This window comes from Xyrauchen texanus, chromosome 36 (assembly GCF_025860055.1).
Source record: "Xyrauchen texanus isolate HMW12.3.18 chromosome 36, RBS_HiC_50CHRs, whole genome shotgun sequence".
In the NCBI taxonomy this organism is placed as follows: Eukaryota; Metazoa; Chordata; class Actinopteri; order Cypriniformes; family Catostomidae; genus Xyrauchen; species Xyrauchen texanus.
Window position 1 is genome coordinate 27,641,133 of NC_068311.1, and position 19,386 is coordinate 27,660,518.

General features: G+C 36.0%; 1 protein-coding gene across 1 annotated transcript in view; it reads left to right on the forward strand.

The window, feature by feature from the left end:
• Window positions 1–2,152: 2,152 nt before the first annotated feature.
• The window catches only part of LOC127629935 (tumor necrosis factor receptor superfamily member 19-like), a 35,614-nt gene continuing 18,380 nt past the window's right edge, over window positions 2,153–19,386 (forward strand). The window contains exons 1-5 of the mRNA XM_052107252.1: window positions 2,153–2,479; window positions 4,728–4,822; window positions 5,136–5,246; window positions 14,430–14,608; window positions 17,449–17,534. Coding sequence (XP_051963212.1) covers window positions 4,754–4,822; window positions 5,136–5,246; window positions 14,430–14,608; window positions 17,449–17,534 — 445 coding nt within the window. The 5' untranslated portion in view covers window positions 2,153–2,479; window positions 4,728–4,753. The remainder of the gene's footprint in view (window positions 2,480–4,727; window positions 4,823–5,135; window positions 5,247–14,429; window positions 14,609–17,448; window positions 17,535–19,386) is intronic.

A 19,386-nucleotide genomic window follows, 5' to 3' on the forward strand; every position in this document is an offset into this window, starting at 1 on the left:
TTATAAATAACCCACTTTCATTTTGGCCTTATCATACTTTTGACTAATTGATTGTTTTAATCTGGCCAATAATTGGCCGATAAATATTGGTGGCCTACATCCGTGCATCCCTTCTTTTAACCTTAGGTCATTTTTATTGGATGTGTTTTGTCAGTTCTTCTCAAGTTCACCATGTGTCCAAGCAGAGTAACCACAGGTGTAGTTTAGCGCATTAAAGGAATAGATCGTCCAAAAATGTGAATTCTCTCATAATTGACTCACTCTAATGCCATCCCAGAGGAGTATAACTGTCTTTCTTCTGCTGAACACAAACACAGATTTTTAGAAGAATATAGGCATGTTCACACCAAATCCGTGAAGATTTTGCGAGACGGACTTCTGACGGAAGGTCTATTCACACCGAGTCCATAAAAACATGACATGAAAAACTATTTCACTCCTGTACAGTAGGCAGCATTGTTGAGGTACTGATGTTATACCAGTCTCCTGTTCACACCCTTTAGCTGTTAGAGCAATGGCGCACATTTGGCTTGAACATGTGGGGGTTGCAGCATGAAGCATTTACATATTTCCATTGATCATGGTATAAATAATGGGGGGGTTGTACTTGCTTGTTGGATTATTGTGGGGGTTACCCCCATCCCTGCTGGAATCTACGCCCCTGTGTTAGAGATTAATATATTGAACGCTGTTAAAGCATTTATTTACCTAGTTTGGCATAACTGGTTCATTATGTTCTTTCCATGGTGTTGATGCATTTTGAGGAGTATATAATCTGTGATTTTAATGCGAGTGAGACGAGTAAAGAGCACTGTTGCATAAATACAGTATATGTCCTATTTATATTTGCACATGTATTGTTCTATAATGCCTGGATAATATAAACACGGTACCGTAATATGAATACACGTGGAATAATGTACATTGAGAATAAAAGGTACAGTATAAAATATGATGCATATATGAAAAATAATATAAAAGAAAATAATGTCTCACTGGATTTTCTTTATTTAAATTATTGCAGTACTTTGTTATATTATCCTTGCAATAAAAATAGCAGCAGTTCTGCAATTGTCTAAAACATTGCATGTAACAAATCTATTTATGGGATTTTACTACGAGCTTAGTGCAAACGAATTGCTTACCTTCACTGCTATTTTTAATGCCATGAGAATATAGCAACTCAGTGATGATATCTTATATCATTGGTCAGTCAGTTTTCATCTCAGTCCAAAGAAAAGACAATTGGAACACTCTCCATAAAAACAAACTTCAGATTGTCAGAGGATGATTTGTCGGACTTGGCATGAATAGCAGCATCGGAATCCATTGTTTCCGAACAAAAATTTGTACTGAAAAAGCAGGTTTGGTGTGAAGAGGGCTCATCTCAGCTCTGTAGGTCCATACAATGCAAGTGAATGGTGACCAGAATTTTGAAGGTCCAAAAGCACATAAAGGCAGAATAAAAGTAATCCATAAAATTTGCGTGGTTAAATCCTAATCTACAGAAGCGATATGATGGGTGTGAGATCAATATGTAAATCCTTTTTTTACTATAAATCTCCACTTTCACTTTCATTTTCTTCTATTGCTTTTAGTAATTCACACTCTTCGTGTATATCACCACCTACTGGGCAGGGAGGAGAATTTATAGTAAAAAACAATTTAAATATGAATCTCTTTCTCATCAACACCTATTATATCTCATCTGAATACATGGATTAAACCACTGGAGTCGTATGGATTACTTTTATGCTGCCTTTATGTGCTTTTTGGACCTTCAAAGTTTTGGCGCCCATTTACATGCATTGTGAGGACCTACAGAGCTGAAATATTCATCTAAATAGCTTTATACACAGCTGGGATGCCATGAGGCTGAGTAAATGATGAGAGAATTTACATTTTTGGGTGAACTATCCCTTTGAACTATGAACGTGCTCCACTTAAGTATGCAAACAGTCCAGTAGTCAAAGTTATCCCGAGCGTGTCTCATTGTTCTCATTCACTGTGAACGATTGCGATTTTCAATGCCCCTGATGTGAAAGAAAGTTTTTCCGCTGGCTGCTTAAAAACAATCCAGCCAATCCCTGCGCCTCAGATGACGTCACTGAGATGAAAGCAAATTCTGCATCAAACAAGCGCAACAGTGAAAATAGATCACACAAGAAGACGAAGCTACTCTATGTGTGCAAAGGTTTCGCGTGCTCCCGTTCGACTGCGGGATCAAGCAATTAGACTTTTCGTTTAGTCATATCGGAATCTTTGAATTTGCAGGTCGGATTAAGTACTTTTGTTAAGGACGTGTCTGAAGCTTTGATGTACATGCTGATCCGAGATCAGATTACAGCTTTTGATCTGAGCTTTTACTGTTGCGCTTGACTCGGGACGAGTTCAGACCTCAGCGGTGAGGGCAGTGGAGCACATCCGAAAGAACTTTTCATATAAAACGGGAATCTACGAAGCAAGATTGTAATTGTAGGTAAGAATGTTTTGCATGCAGTCGCAGCACCGTTGCCAGAACACCTATGCATAAACCAAATAAACAAATTAATATAAAATTATACATGTGAATATAAAATATGCTCATTAACATGTAATTGTAAGTGAAATATAATTGAATTGTTCTGGCATAGGTTATGGTGCAGCATGGTCACTGTAACTTTATAGACTTGATATCAGTACAATGCATAGGGGAAGATGTATGTGAATGTATTGCAGATTAAATTTTTTGTGGTAATCTAATCTGATTACTTTTGGATTACTTCCAGCCTAACTCTTTTATTTGATGTCACTTGCATTTGAGTAGGATAACATTTTATCATTTTAACTTAAAAATACAAAGAGGAAAGAAAATATATTCCATTCTTTATTGCTAACTAAAAGTGCCTAAAAAAACAGCTTCTTATAACATTGTTTAAAAGTGCATTAAACATTACAACATTAATTAACATAAAATCAACATGAAATAAACAAAAGATAATAATTGTAAAATTAATAACTTTCATAATTAACAGTCTATGGTCTAATAGTTTGAGTGACCCTTTGTTCACAAATTCAGAAAAATAAATCACAAGTGGAGTAAAAATATGAAGGGAGTTGCATGTTTTCTCCCATGATGCTGGTATGAGATCTAGGCCCTCCATCAATGACAGGAATTTCTTATTTGAGAATATATTTCTTATTAGAAATATGGACAGGTTCTCGGTGCGTTACACAAACGTGGTCATGCAATTTTGCCATTTTACAAACGCCATCCACGTGTGGTAAAATGTGTTCTTCAGGAGTTAAGAAAGTTAAGAAAACATGCAGCTGATTTAGATTGAAAAATGTAAATTATTAAAAAATAAATAAATAAATAATAAAAAAAAAAATATATATATATATATATATATATATATATATATATATATATATATATATATATATATATATATATGTATATATAAAAATGATGGTGATAAATAAATCATGAATCGTTTACTGCCGTTGCCTAATTAAAATGTAATCATGTAATCCATAAAAAGTAACTGTAGTCCGATTGCGAGTATTTAAAAATTCAATCCAATAACAAGTACTTGATTTTCATAATCTGATTACGAAATACAGATTACATGTAATCCATTATTACCCATCACTGATTATATATTAGCCTATAAGGGGCTTTTTTCTAATTCAACTAGTATAGCATTTTCTATGTCATTTTACAAAATAATTAAACAGCTATCCATACTATACATATACTAGTCTATCGGTAACAATATTGGCCAATATAGCATGCTTTTAAATAATCGGCAACTATCAGAAAATCACATATTGAAAGTAGATAGGCTAATTGATTAAAAGGGTCTTATTTTATTACATTTGAACTATTTTTCACAGGTTATATTAAATCAATAAACAGAAATCCATCTTTTTTTCTGTATATTATATATCGGTGACCGTATCGGCCAGCAATGCTGGCTATTCTTTAAATTTCGGCCTCTTTATCTATGTCAGGTTACACAAGAATGAAATAGTTATCCTCCTTTTCTACTATACATTATAGCCTAAAGTTGTGATGCATAATTTCAACATATGATATTGTAGATTGGGTCTTTATTGTGGACACTTATACTGTAGTGTGAAGCAAAGAACAGACAAAAGATTAGGGAGACTTGGGTTGATAAGCATAGTTTTTATTGTTTGTTGAATATCTCTGGTTGTACAAACATTAAGATAACACAACTATGGGTTATCAAATCTACCTGTTCTTGGGTAAAAAATACACATTAAATTCCTTTGCAGAATTATTATTTTTTTATAATATTTTTAGCTGGCGGGATAGAATGTGAGATAGATAAGGGGGTCCTCACCTCGACAAGCTTTTATCATTTAATGTTTTGATTGGATCAATGAGTGTGAGTCAAGGGGTAAACAATGACCACATCAAGATATGAACCAGAAATTCACCTTTTTCCTACTGACCCCATAGCCAACCAACCCCAAAGTCTCCTATAGAATAATATCAGCCGACACTTCATTACTGGACATTACATAAAATTAAAATCTACCAAAAGTTCTACGTATATCAGTGCATCCCTGGTCTATTATCAAAATTGAGACATTGTGGCTTAGTGTTCTTTTTAGTTTTTTCCCCATCCCCCTAAAATCCTTATATAATAATAAAGATCTGAAAGTTTGAAATTGTGTCCTAACATTGTAATTCATTAATATATTGCTGCTTTCAGAGTGTACGTGGGAAAGACCTCTGAAAATGCTCCGGTCACCGATTCTCTTCTTATTTCCACTTCAGAGGACACTTGTGCTTCTATTGAGCATTATGGTATGTTTCATTTATATGCAATCCAGTTTCATCCTGTTTCTCTCTCAACAAAAAATGAAAGGCTTAAACTTTATGTGACAAATAAGACTAGGTAAAAACAAGGTAATAACTTGATACTTTTATTCTATTTTCTAAGATGTGCTCTTTGGAAATTGCCATTTACTCCATTTATTTCTGTGCTCTTGAGATTGCAAGTGTAATAGTCATGACTGTGTACCTCTAGGTTTTAGGATTGCTTGGAAATTACACTGCCTTTGTCAAAGCTCTGATGAAATGACGGAATAATTAAATAGTTGTTTTATGTTCCTCACAGTTTGCAGTAAGGTCAGAGGAGAGAAGAGATTGCAGGGAACAGGAATACAAGGATAACTTTGGGAACTGTATTCCCTGCCGGCAATGTGATGCAGGACAGGAGCTTTCAAAGGTTTGGCCAGTTCTGTACTAGTTTATTTCTTGTTTTAGCCTAATTTGAAACATCGATGCCCAGATAAAACAAAGAAGAAATAAAAAAGATTACATCTTGCAAGAAATAGTATCCATAGCACTCTGTTCCCTTCAGTTTGTGGGTTGTGGGAATTCTTTCCTTTCCAGATCACCTACCACAGTCAGTTGATTGATGTGCAAATATATTTAGACTAATTCAATGGTTCCAATTCAATCTGTTTTTAAAAAAGCCACGAATGTGATCAAATTAGGGACAGAGAGAAGCTGTCCCATCGGATTCACAGGGTTCATGAAAGAGTTTGGGACCAAACAGGCCAAAAGCAAAGTGCAGCTTTTGAGTTCACCCAAAGAGAGGGGATGCCAATGTTTTGAATGGCTTGTCCTGACCAATTATTTATTGCTTCCTCCTTTTCATAAAGGGAGAGGGTAAACTGCTGTTTTGCTTTGTAAAGTGCTGGCCACGCTTTAATCAGTTACACCCACATTTCTAACCCTTTATTGCTCAAAATCTTCTACGTTTTTTTTTTAAAGGCTCTTTTATGGCATTGCCACCCATGAGAATGGCAAGACCCTAGATGGAATATAATGAAATTAAAGGATTAGTTCACTCAAATATGAAAATTCAGTCATTGTTTACTCACCTCTGTGTTGTTATAACCCTAGATTACTTTCTTTCTTTTTCTTAACACAAAGGGAGAAATTGTGAAAAAGTTTTGTACTCAGTGATGTCATACAATGGCGGTTTATGGTGACCACTTTTTCAAGCTTCAAAAGAATGCAAAAGTATAATTCAGAAGTCTAATCAATTATTTCAAGAGACTCATGATTGTTATAAGGTTTGGTGAGAAAAAAAATGAAATCGAATGTATTATTTTGTGAAATTATTCACAGACTGTTCGGTCACGAGAGCAACAGTTCATGCAGCCCCCTCGCGACATTGGGGCGTTCAAGCAAAATCTTGTATTGTTTATCTAAAAACAGGTCCTCCACAGCGATAGTGACAACAGAACACAACACAGCTGCGCACAAAACAAAGAACAGAACTTTCTAAACATGCCTAAAGCATTTGTAGTTGAAGAACTGATGCATTTATATGCCCAGCCTTATTTTATTTAAGTTACTTATTTTTTGTTTTTGGACCGGTGCCAGTTCACAGTGGACGGATACCTGTGTGATGCTCAAAATAGAAAACAAGCGATTGGTAGAATATACCGTACTGTTGTCACTATCGCTGTGGCAGACCTGTTTTTAGATAAACAAACAAGATTTTGCTTGAACGCCCCAATGTCGCGAAGGGGATGCGTGAACTGTTCTCTCATGCCCTATCATGAATGCGCACAGGAGATCAACGATCAGTGAATAATTTCACTAAATAATACATTAGATTTTGTTTTTTTTCACCAAAGCTTATCGTATGTTTTCATAACAATCATGATTCTCATGGAATAATTTATTAGACTTCTGAATTATAGTTTTGAAGCTTAAAGAGGTAGACACCATAAACTGCCATTGTTTGACATCACTGAGCACAAAGAAAAAAAGTCATATAGGGTTATGACAACACAGGGGTGAGTAAACAATGACTGAATTTTCATTTTTCGGTAAACTAGTCCTTTAAGAGTTTTATTTTTATATATTTATGAATAGTCTAAACTGAGGTATTTCTACCTTTAACTGTGGCAACCATTACACAGTTTATGCTTGGGTAAATGCTGGTACATTTAAGTGTTGGACATATAAAAATGTAGTGTACATGTTTTTTTTAACCGCACTGTGTTTCAGTGTAAACACACACTTATTGGTTATACATTTCAATGCATCAGATGTTTTCAGTCAACTAAGGCTATGAGTCCTGGGGCCATAGTGAATGATTGCCTTATATTTTCCATTCAAGTATTCGTTCTTTGCTGCCAAGGATTAGTCACTGTAACTTTGCAGGGAAGATCAGCTGGATCCTAATTAAAGGAATAGTTCACCCAAAAGGAAATTTTTAACATCATTTATTCACCCTCATGTCATTCCAAACCCATTCCAATTTTTTCTCTTCTGTAGACCACAAAAAGAGATGTTAGGTAGAATGTTTGTGCTGCTCTTTTTCAGAAAATTAAAGTGAATGGTGAGCTGGGTCTGTCAAGCTCCAAAAATGTAAATAAAACACCATAAAAGTACCATAACAGTATTCCATAAAACTCATGCACTATATTCCAAGTCTTCTAAAGGGTTTCAATAGCCTTGTGTAAGGAACAGAGTTGTTATTCACTGAAAATCTTACCCTCCACTGTAGCTCTCAAATCTATTTTGAACAATAGGAATATGTGCATGTTGAATGTTGGCGCATCATGATGAGTTTATAGACACGTGAGAACCATTAAATGGTTGATTTTGTACCTGTCGTGACTTAGATTTGAGAGTTGCGGCAGAGGAGATTATCAGTGAATAATGACTTAAATTTCAATTTCTGACAGAAAACCATTGTATGGCTTTAGAAGACTTGGAATATTGTGCACAAATTGAATGGACTTCTTTAATAGTGCTTTTTTGTCAGTTTTATAGCTTTACAGCCCTTAGTCATCATTCATTTTCATTGTCAGTACAAGAGCAGTGTCAACATTTTGCTAAACCTCTTCTTTTGTTTTCCACTGAAGAAGAAAAGGCATACAGATTTGGAATGGCTTGAGGGTGAGTAAATGATAACAGAAGTTTGCATTAACTACTGTATTTCATGAAACAAATGAGCTCAGAGAACATTACAGACATCTTAACATTTCTGTATTTTTATTGTCTGACACTTCAGAAGTTCCTCCAGACTGTTTTTTGTTTTTTAAGAGCAAAAGTTCATTTGACGCCCTTTTGCTGTTTCTCAGAGAACCTTGACTAGTCAAACAGCTCGTAAAACCCCCACCTATACTGTGTAGTTCAACTGAATAGGCAGATAATTGCTGAGATAAAGTTAGATTTGTTGATTGCCATTTTGTAATTACTTGCTAAATGATTCTGTGAAGAGCAGAATTAACATGACAGGGAGTAAATGAGGCCACTAAATGAACTATCTTCTCAGGCTTCAACAAATTCACCCCTATGTAGACGTGCAGTTATTTCAAAACAGACCTCATAAACATCTCACATTCCTCACTGCTAAACGTCATGGTGGAGTGCATCTCAACTGTTAAATGAAAGAATCGAAATGAAAACCTTCTTAACAGCCTTGTTGTCTATTTTTTGTTTTTCTGTGTAAGGAAAGTTCATACTATGATGTACAAAAGGTACAATACAATCAGAATACATTCTTATTCCTTACAATGTTAATTTCAGGTTTTTTTTTAAATATATTTTAATATATTTACTTTGGTATTAAGTTACTTTAAGGGTGAATATCATGAAAACATTTTAATTGTATTTGAAATTATAATAGAAATTATTATTATTATTATTGCATTGTGATTACATTGTGCATTTTTACTGCCATAATGCATCTGGACATTTTTCTTTTGAGTTTCTCATTTTTTTTCAAATTTTTTTGAAGTCACAATGCAAAAAATCTTGATGGTCCTAAAATATGCTTAATTTTTCTTTAAGTAAAATATCATTTCTTATTTCTTTCTTTTGATTTTTGGGGTAACTATGACTTTTTTGTGTGAGATTCACCTATTAAGTAAAAGGTTTTCCCTTAGATGTGGTGAAAGTCCTGTTATTAATCAAGGGTAGTTCTGGGTAATTTAGTAGAATAGAGTTTTCTTGGGTTGTCAGTTGTATTGTTTAAGATGACTTTAAAATACTTGTGTGTCTCAACATGCTTTTTCTCCATCCAGCCTTCTCCTCTATCGCACGTCCCTGCTGCTGTTTTTCTTGGCTTTCTTACTCAAATCTGATCTGGAGATACGCAAAAAATGGTACTTGCAGGTACTGGTTTGGAGAGTATAACGAGACCAGATTGTTCCCAGTTGATGGAAGTCTGGACTGTGAAAAAAGACTTTTGTAAAGAAAAGAGTTGGCTGCAAGGCCGTAGCAAAGTATTCTGGGCCCCCTGACTTCCTCTGGGCCACTTTCCTATTAAAAAATACAGTTTAGAATTTGTTGTGGGGCCCTTCTGGTCATGTGGGCCCCTAGAATCATTTCCACCTTTCACCCCACTAGCTACGGCCCTGGTTGGCTGCTTTCAAGGGTCGTAGCTAGTGGGGTGGTCAAAGGTCAGGTCATTCTCTGTGACTAGGTTGCAAAAGCAAGTTATATTTTTAGTTGTAATTGGTGTAATACAGTCAACAGGAATATTTTATCAACTCTACCCCATAATCAGTGCCGGACTAGGAGATCATTTCAGGCCGGGAGTCTCACACTCATCCAGGCCACCCAATTAACCCACAACAAATTCTAAAAGCACAGCTTACTGTATGCTCGGCATAATGATTTAACAATACACTTTATGCTAAGGTTGTATACTCTAAAGCATGAACATGTAACATTCCCAATTAGGTTTAAAGACATAAAAAAAATGTTTATGCATTTGTTCATCTTAGTATTTGTTATTTATACATAGTGTTTATTGTTAGTTCATGTTAGTTCTTAATGATGTTACATTACCAATTTTTTATATTAAACTGTATTAGTATGTGTAGAGATTAACATGAAGACAGAGAATGCAGAGGCATGAAAAATAAAAGGGAAAAACACAAACCAAAAATTCCCACGAGGGAGGAAATGTAGACATAAACTACCCGAAGGGGGAAAAAGGATAATCCAGGCTGGGGCAGGGAGAAACAGGACCAACCGGACCGAAACAGGAACCAGGTGGGAGAAACAGTACAGACAGGGAAGACTGAACACACAAGAAAGACTGACTGGAAACACAAGCACACAAGACTGGAAACACAAGCACACAAGACTGGAAACACAAGCACACAAGACTGGAAACACGAGGAGACTAAAATAGGGAGAGAAATCAAATGGGTTAACAGGGGACAGTTGAGGCAAATTAACTGATAATAAGCAAACAAGGAGGCGAGGTACGACCTGCCAACCGACAAACAAGACGAGAGAATGCGTAGCGACACCTCAGACTGAAGTGACTGAACCTCCGCACAACATGAAGACAGCTCGTGACCCGGGCGTGCAACGTGATTGGGTAATTTTGTCAGGTCTCTAGGAAATGTAAATATAGTTCCTGATAATGTCTACCAAGGGAAGCATATACAAGGAGAAGAGTAGAGGACCTAATACTAAGCCCTGCGGAACTCCTTACTTAACTTGTGTTTGATCTGACAATTCCTCGTTTACACAAACAAAGTGGTAGTGGTCAGATACATATAAACTAAACCATGCTAATGACAGTCCACAAATGCCAATATAATTCTGAAGCCTATCCAAGAGAATGTCATGATCTATGATACTGAAGGAAGCACTGAGATCTAATAGAACTATAAGAGAGGTGCAGTGGCGGCCAGATGATAAAAGCAAGTCATTTGTAAGTTTGATTAGTGCAGTCTCTATTCTATGATGGGGCCTAAATCCTGACTGAAATTCTTCACAGATACCATTTATCTGCAAAAATTAACACTACCATCCAAAGGTCTCAGCAACACACTCCAACAGGCAAACCACAGGGGGTCCTCTCTGTTATTGATTATCTCCCCAGGAATGGCATCATGCCTTTAAACAGAATGACTATACACCCCCCCACACACACACACATCTCCCGGGCCCCTCCATGCCCTGCTGGAGAAAATGGCCTTTTATGGGTGTGGGCATGCAACAACAACAGCTTTCATTTTGTTCAAGGCACCCTATATGCAGTCTTTGGACGTCCTGTGTTGAGAGAGCCAAATCAGAGGCTGAAACCCATCAGATCCAGAGGCCAGGCTTTGTGGAGAGCTCTTGTCATTGCTTCTCTCACGCAGGTCGGTAATCCATGCCCGCAGTGTGTGTTTTTGTGTATCTGTGTGTGCTCAGGCTTGGAAACAGGATCACGGTGTAGAAAGAAGGCCCCTGTTTGAAGCCGATCTCCAAGTTAATGATATATGAGCCTGCCCTCTAATCCAGCTCAGTGTGGTGGAAATGCAGGGGAGTAAAAGTAGCCTGAGTGGGAAGGTGGGTAGCTGGGCAAAAAACACAATAGTGCAGAGTGATATCAAACCACAGAGGTCCTCTCACTTTTCTTTGCATTACACCTGTCTGCTGGAATGTTACTGGTGGCAATTTTTTTTTGTATGTGTTTAATGGATCATAGTTAAAAGACTGTGCTGTTTGTAAAGTTGAGAAAACTTTTTCAAAGTGAGTCACTTTAAACTTTAAAGTGAGTTCTCACAGAACATGTACTGTATGCCTTCGGAAGACTTCTGATGCATAAAATATGAAAAAATAAATATGACACATGAGTTGCATGGACTACTTTTATAACACTTTCGGGTCCTTCTTTGAGCTTTAAAGGAAGTCAGTATCCACTGCCATTGTATGTAAAAGATGGACCAGGATATTTATTAAAACATCTCCTTTTGTGTCCCGCATGAGAAAGAAAGTAAATCATGACAAAATTTTCATTTTTGGGTGAACTATCCCTTTGGCGCTATTAAGACGCAACAGATTTGTTCAAGATTCCCAAGAATTACATCAATGTGGGAAGGATTAAAATGAACAGCCATGTTCCAGACTGATTAGAGTTTTGAGAAGACTCTGGTATTGTTTAATGAAGTGGATGGACCTGGAGGGGAAAAGGCTGTACTGAGTAATGCTAATTAAGTCGTACTTAAGATTTCAGTTTAGATCCTGGAGCTAGGAAAAAACTAACAAACATTTGCTTACATTTCACCTCTTAATGTCAAACTCAATGTAGCGAAACATCAAAGTCCTTTGTGTTTTACAGAAACATGCCCAGAAAATGCTGTTTGTTACAGTTCGACGGAAAATCATTCTAAAGCCATTAGAATACTCTCCCAGCTGAATTTTCGGTCTCGTTTGTGTGCAAAATAGTGATTTGTTACTAGTTGCTTGGCTGAAAGCAACAATTTTCTGTTCTGTTGTTAGAGTCCATATTCATTTCAGAACAGCAAGCAAACGTATATTGTGTGTATAGACACCTTTGCCTGTGGTGTTTTTTCCCCATGTTATGCGTGCATGTGCAATGGATCCCATATAATTACACAAACTGCCCTGCGATAGATCTTATATGGAAATAAAATAAGGCTGTATCTTGGATACAATGCCTTGGGTGTTGTCTACTGTTATTTAAGGGTGGTAAATTCTCTTCAAACCTCTACTTGACATTGAGACCTCTCCTCAAGTTACTGTCACATGATTTGGATGTATATACACTACATTGATCGCTTTAATAGATGCATCTTACAAAATCAGTCTAGAACAGGTCTGAGTCATATTTACCCACCAATATATATATGTGTGTATATATATATATATATACACAGTACTGTACAAATCACATAAGATGTTTCACAAAAACATTTGTCTTAAGATGGTTATTTATATCCGCTATTTTAGTGTCAATAGGAAATATACATTTTATACTCCCAAACATTACTTTTGCAAATAGAATAGAATAGAATAGAAGAACAGGGAGCCCTGCAACAGATGGCATGGCCCTCACAGAGACCCCCATTAAACATCCATTCAATCTTGGTTTAAAAGAAAAGACAGAAGTAATTGACAAATTAAAGAGCCAAAATAAATAAAAGAACTATGGTGAATTCTCCAAGATGCTTGGGACGTCCTATCTGCCAACAACCAAGATATATAAAGTATATATATATATATATATATATATATATATATATATATATATATATATATATATGAACTGTGACTTTTCATGAAAAGCACATTTTCCCACAACTCTAATTACCATAATGCAAAAAAGTATGTATTCTCAATACTGTAATGTGAAAAAGTGTAGAAACAAAACAAAAAACAAACAAACTCGTAAACAAAAGTAAAATGTCCAGAATTACAGTAATGAGAATATAAATATATATGTAAAAACATATGTCAATGCAAATAAGCTTAATTTTCTTAATGCAAAATGTAGTTCCTTTTGATTTTGATTTTGGGGCAAAAGGTTACCTGGACATTTTTTGTGATTGTAATTCACCCTTCTATCCAATTACCTAGATTTATTCACATTTCATTCAGCCTTTGTCTCAGATTACACACATTTGAGTTTAAATTGAATAGCTGAATACATAATTGAATATAGCCAACTGGATTTACATTTAGATTTGATGCTGTTATTTTTTTCTGTGGAACACAAAGTAGACATTTTTGAAGAATTGTTACCCAGCTCTTGCTATATAAATACAGTTTATTATGACCAGAGGGGGGTGTCAAGTTCTAAAAAGGGAAAATAAATAAATAAATAAATAAAAATACCATAAAAGCACCATAAAATTAGTCCATATGACTCTGAAGCTATGCAATATTTTTGCATGAGCAACATACTGAAATGTAAGTCATTATTCACCTTTGGAAAAGCTCACGTCTAGTTTTTGTCCATTGATGTCACTGAGAAGATACTACACAAACCTATCGTATGGCTTCAGAAAACTTGGAATATTGTGCATGAGCCATATGGACCACATTTATGATACTCTTTTATTCCTTTTTGGGACTCGAGCATCACAATTCACTCTCATTGTATGGCAAGAGCTGCCAAATGATTCTTCAAAAAATGTTGTATTCCACAGACAAAATAATACCACATGAGTTAAGAATGCCATGAGTGTGAGGAAATTATGGCAAAGGTTTAATTTGAAGGTTAATTATCCCTATTTAGGTTTAAGAGCTTTTTCAATCTGTGTTCCACATACCACAATCTCTCAATACCAATATCCCTCACACATGCTTTAGGCCTGACAAAACCGCTGCAATAAACTCCCAATAAACCAACAATGGGTGTCCCCGTGGGCCTTTCTGATTCAAATGCAGAGCCCTTCAGTGGCCCGGAGCAGAAGGCTGTCTATTGATTCTGTGAGGTCAGGGAGATTATTGCCTGTGTAAGATAGACTCTCTCAAAAGAAGCTTGGCCTTTGTTCGGCAGGGGGATCTCACACACACACTGGGATCATTATTTCATCTCAGCCTCTTGTTAGTCCACATTGGCGCTTTTCTTTAGCGTGGCTCTACCCTTCCTCGGCAGTGAGATGTTTTCTGTTAATCCTCGCAGGAATGTGGCTTTGGCTATGGAGAGGATGCCCAGTGTGTGCCCTGTCGAGCCAGTCGCTTCAAAGAGGACCGCAGCCTGCAGAAATGCAAGCCCTGTCTGGACTGTTCCCTCCTCAACCGCTTCCAGAAGGGCAACTGTTCCACCACAAAAAACGCCATATGCGGAGACTGCCTGCCCGGGTGAGTCAGCCATTGGAGTGTAATATTGGAACTGGAAAATGGCCGTTTTCTGAGAACACATACTTCCTTCATGCAAAGAAGCAAATAAAAAACTCACACGCCTGTCATTTCAAACCTGTATGACTGTCTTTCTCACTTGGAAATGAAACTGAACTTTTAAGTTAATATTCTGGTCACTTTTATTTTCTCCATATAATGTAATTGAATGAGGACTGGAGCTGTCAATCATAAATGTTGTCCACACAACTTGTGCTCTAGATTCCAAGTCTTCTGAAGTCATCCGATAGATTAGTGTGAAGAACAATCTGAAATGTAAGTTGTTATTCACTGAAAATCTTGATATATGCCCTCACCTTTGAGAGTTCATGAGAGAAGTAATGATCTCTGATCCATTAATAAATCGTTCTTTTAACCAATTTAATTTGATTTTGAATCACAAGCTCTCGATTTGAATCCGATTAATTTGGGTATATTTTTTATTTATAATATCAATTTTTCTTACATATGAAATAAATACTCAGCTTATGCAGTTACTTATACAGGAAACCTTCTAATTTGGTTCATTCTGAAGCTTTTTTTATCATAAGCTAATTTGCAGTGTCAAGAAAATGTATGTGAACCCTTTGGAATTAACCCCTGCATTTATGTATAGATTTCTCTTAAAATCTGGTTTGATCTATATCTAAGTTACAATAATGAACAAACACAATCTGTTTTAACTAATAACACAAATTATTGTATTGTTCTTGTACATCATTCATACATTCACAGTCTAGGTTGGAAAAAGTATGTGAACTCCTAGGCTAATGACGTCTACAAAAGCTAATTAGAGTCAGGAGTTGGCAAACCTGGCATCCAATTCATGTAACAAGATTGGATTTGTGGGTTAGAGCTAGTTTGACTTATAAAAAGCACTCAAACATTTTGAGTTGTGGGCCATGCCTCACAAAAAAAAAATCTCAGAAGACCTACGATCAAGAATTGTTGCTTTGCATAAAGCTGGAAAGGGTTGCAAAGAGCTTTGATATTCATCTGTCCACAGTTACAAAATGTCTATAAATGGAAATGATTTAGTACTGTGGCTAATCTCCCTAGAAGTGGCCGTCCAGACAAGATAACTTAAAGGACACACCACAGAATGCTCAATGAGGTAAAAAGAAACCTAGAGTGACAGCTAAAGACTTGGGAGTCATTGGAACTGGTTAACATCTCTGTTCACGAGTCTACTATATGGAAAACATTAAACAGGCGTGGTGTCCATGGCAGGACACCACATAGGAAGCTGCTGCTTTACAACAAAAACATTGCGTCATACCTGAAGTTTGCCAAAGACCACCTTGACACTCCACAACGCTACTGGGGAAATATTGTGTGTACTGATGAAACTAAGGTTGAATTGTTTGGGAAGAACACGCAGCACTAAGTATGGCCTAAAAGGTGTACCAACATGAAAACATCACCCAAAGGAGAAGTACAGCGGATGGAGCATCATGATATGGGGCTGCTTTGTGGCATCGGGGCCTGGACTGCTTTCCATCATCAAAGGAAAAATGAATTCTGAAGTTTATCAAGATATTCTACAGGATAATGTCAGGGTGGCAGTGCGCCAGATGAATCTCAGTAGAAGTTGGGTGATGCAGCAAGCAGTACAATAACCCTAAACATAGAAGTAAATCCAATACAAAATGACTTCAAAAAAGAAAATCCACCTTTTAGATTGGCCATTCAGGGCTCAGACCTTAACCCAATAGAGATGCTGTGGCATGACCTCAGAAGAGCCGTTCACACCAGACATTCTAAGAATTCGAAGAGCAGTTCTGTAAGGAAGAATGGTCCAAAATTTCTTCTGAACGTCGTGCAGGTCTAATCAGCAGCTACCAGAAACACTTGGTTGAGGTTATTGCTGCCAAAGGAGGATCGACCAGTTAATAAATAAAAATCCAAGATTAGAATTGTTTGTGTTGTTGGCTTAAGCACATTTTGTTTGTCAATAATTGTTACTTTGATGAAGATGAGATCACATTTTATGACCAATTTATGCTGAAAACCAGCTAATTCCAAAGGGTTCACATACATTTTCTCCCACTTTAGTATAGTTTTGTTCACATTTTAACTTCTTAAAAATGTGCACATTTTTTTAAATATATATATTGTTACATGTTTATTGTTTACATGCATAATTTGTACTATTTACAAGTATTTAAAGAAGACTTAAAATATAATACAAATGATCATATGGACCACGTTTATGATCCTTTTATGGTGTTATTTCTTCATTTGGAGATAATTCACTTTGATTGTATATTATATGATAAAATATTATATGGATTACAATATATAATCCGATTACAAAGTAGCTAATAACTGTAATCTAATTACATTTACAAAAGTAGTGTAATACATTAGGTTTGAAATGCTAGTAATCAGATTACAGTTACTGACTTTCAGTTAAAGTAATTACTTGAAAGTACATTACTTGGGTTATACATATTTCTAAAATAATATAATGTTCTATATAATATATATAAAATATGAATGTTCATATGTACGGCTGTTTGCATTTCTGGTGTGAGACAATGAACAGGGAGGAAATATTGATGTTATTTTGAATTTATTGAGTGGAAAAACAAAAATGTTTAGAAAGTAACTTAAAAGTAAAATAATTAGTAATGTGATTAGTTTTTCGACAAAGTAATCAGTAAAGTAATCTTTTTACCATTTTAGAGAGGAATTTCATTATTTGTAGTCAGATTACCTATTTTGAGTAACTATTAAAGACTGATATGTTTCCTTTCAGCACTGATAAAATAATTTTAATATATTTTTTTAACTTTTTACAGATTTTACAGAAAGACAAAGTTAAGTGGATTCCAGGATATGGAGTGTATACCTTGTGGAGACCCACCACCACCTTATGAGCCGCACTGTAAGCACGTTTACTGTCAAACTTAAAAGTTTTAGAAGGTATTTTACTCTTTAAAGTCAACATGAAATCAAAATTTACCGTTTACTTTCTTAATACAGATATCTGGGGCCTCATTTATGAAGACATTAGTCGATTGATCTTTAATATGAAAGTGCGACAATTTCCTAAATGTTCCTACAAACGATTTATAAAACATCTGTGCTCACGAAAAAAGGCTCCTAACTGCATCCCACTTTATATATAAAAACATGCGCATGGACTCCACTTACAGAACTGCCAAAAATATCATAATATGGGAGACGGAATAAAATTAAAGCATATGTGCAAGTTTTTCATTCATTCTTTCAATTATTAGGAATGTTCTTGTGTGGTTGGCAAGGTTTTCTAACATGCTAAAGTGCAGCTACCGGTTTCTGCCCATATAATGCAGCCCATTTAACAACTCAGTTATCAGTTATTCATTTTCATTATCAATAATAAATCCATTCATTGACCGTGTTTACTATATCCATGGTATTCTTCAACCAATGTCTATATTCTTCCTGAACCTTAATACCAAAAAGAGGTTTACGTGATCTTTTACATATGATGGCATAGTCTACATGGCAATCGTGTTCTTTATAAACAACGTGCAAATTTAATTACGCTGCATTTGAGTATTTTAGTCTAATCATTTGTATTTATTTATGTCCTGAAGAACAGCAGGCAAGAGTCTGAAGTATGAACTGATGAAAAAACGTTTAAGGGCTGTAAACTATATCCTCTGCTCCTCCTCGCGCCATATACAGTACGTGCTTGACATACAGTATTACATACTATATATTACACCTACCTGTTATCTCTTATGTCTCTAAATTAAGTTACTATGGAAGCGTGCAGATAGGGCTATAAATAAATATTCTGTAACAGAAGATATCCAAAAGCATTTATATTATGCATACATAATCTAAATATGACCACATTCTGACTCATACCTACGTTTTATAAATGAAGCCCCTTGTCTTATTGCACATGATTCTTTAGTGCGTATGATTCCAAAGTAAAAAATAAGGAAAGAAAACGTCTTCTGAATATTATTTATGATCACATTACAGATGTAAAAATTGTTGTGAATGTCGTTTCCTGTTGACTCTGGATTAATTTGCTCAGAAAAAATGATTTCATCATCAGATCAAAAAGAAAGTAAGTAGACAACATATATCTCTCGATTGCGTTGTCTATGTTGGTTGCATGCAACAACAAACATACAGTGCAACCGGTGCAGTCTGATTCTCAAACAAATTAATCTAATGAGATGTTTTAAACTAATTGATGAATCGGTTAAAACGACTTGCATTGAGTTGCAGATGAAGTCGTCAGTCTGAAACGTATCACACACTCACTGAATCATTCAGGGGTGCATTTCCTAAAAGGATCGTTATCCACCTATTTTTGCAAGTTCCATCAGTCCCAACATATTTCAACGATCTGGAAATCAAAGCAGTCACCTATGGTTAGAAGCTTAGTTCCTTGTTAGTTTGCTGTGTGGACATCATTTGACTTCGCTGAGGCTTCTATATCTTTCATTCCATGTCATTCATTCTATCAAGACTTTGACCACATTTACATGAACTTAAGAAAAATGTTTATTGGGGGCCTGGGTAGCTCAGTGAGGAAAGACTACTGACTACCACCCCTGGAGTCGCGAGTTCGAATGCAGGGCGTGCTGAGTGACTCCAGCCAGGTCTCCTAAGCAACTAAATTAGCCCGGTTGCTAGGGATGGTATTAACATGTGTTAACCTCCTTGTGGTCACTATTATGTGGTTCTCGCTCTCTGTGGGGCACGTGGAGAGTTGTGCATGGATGCTGTGG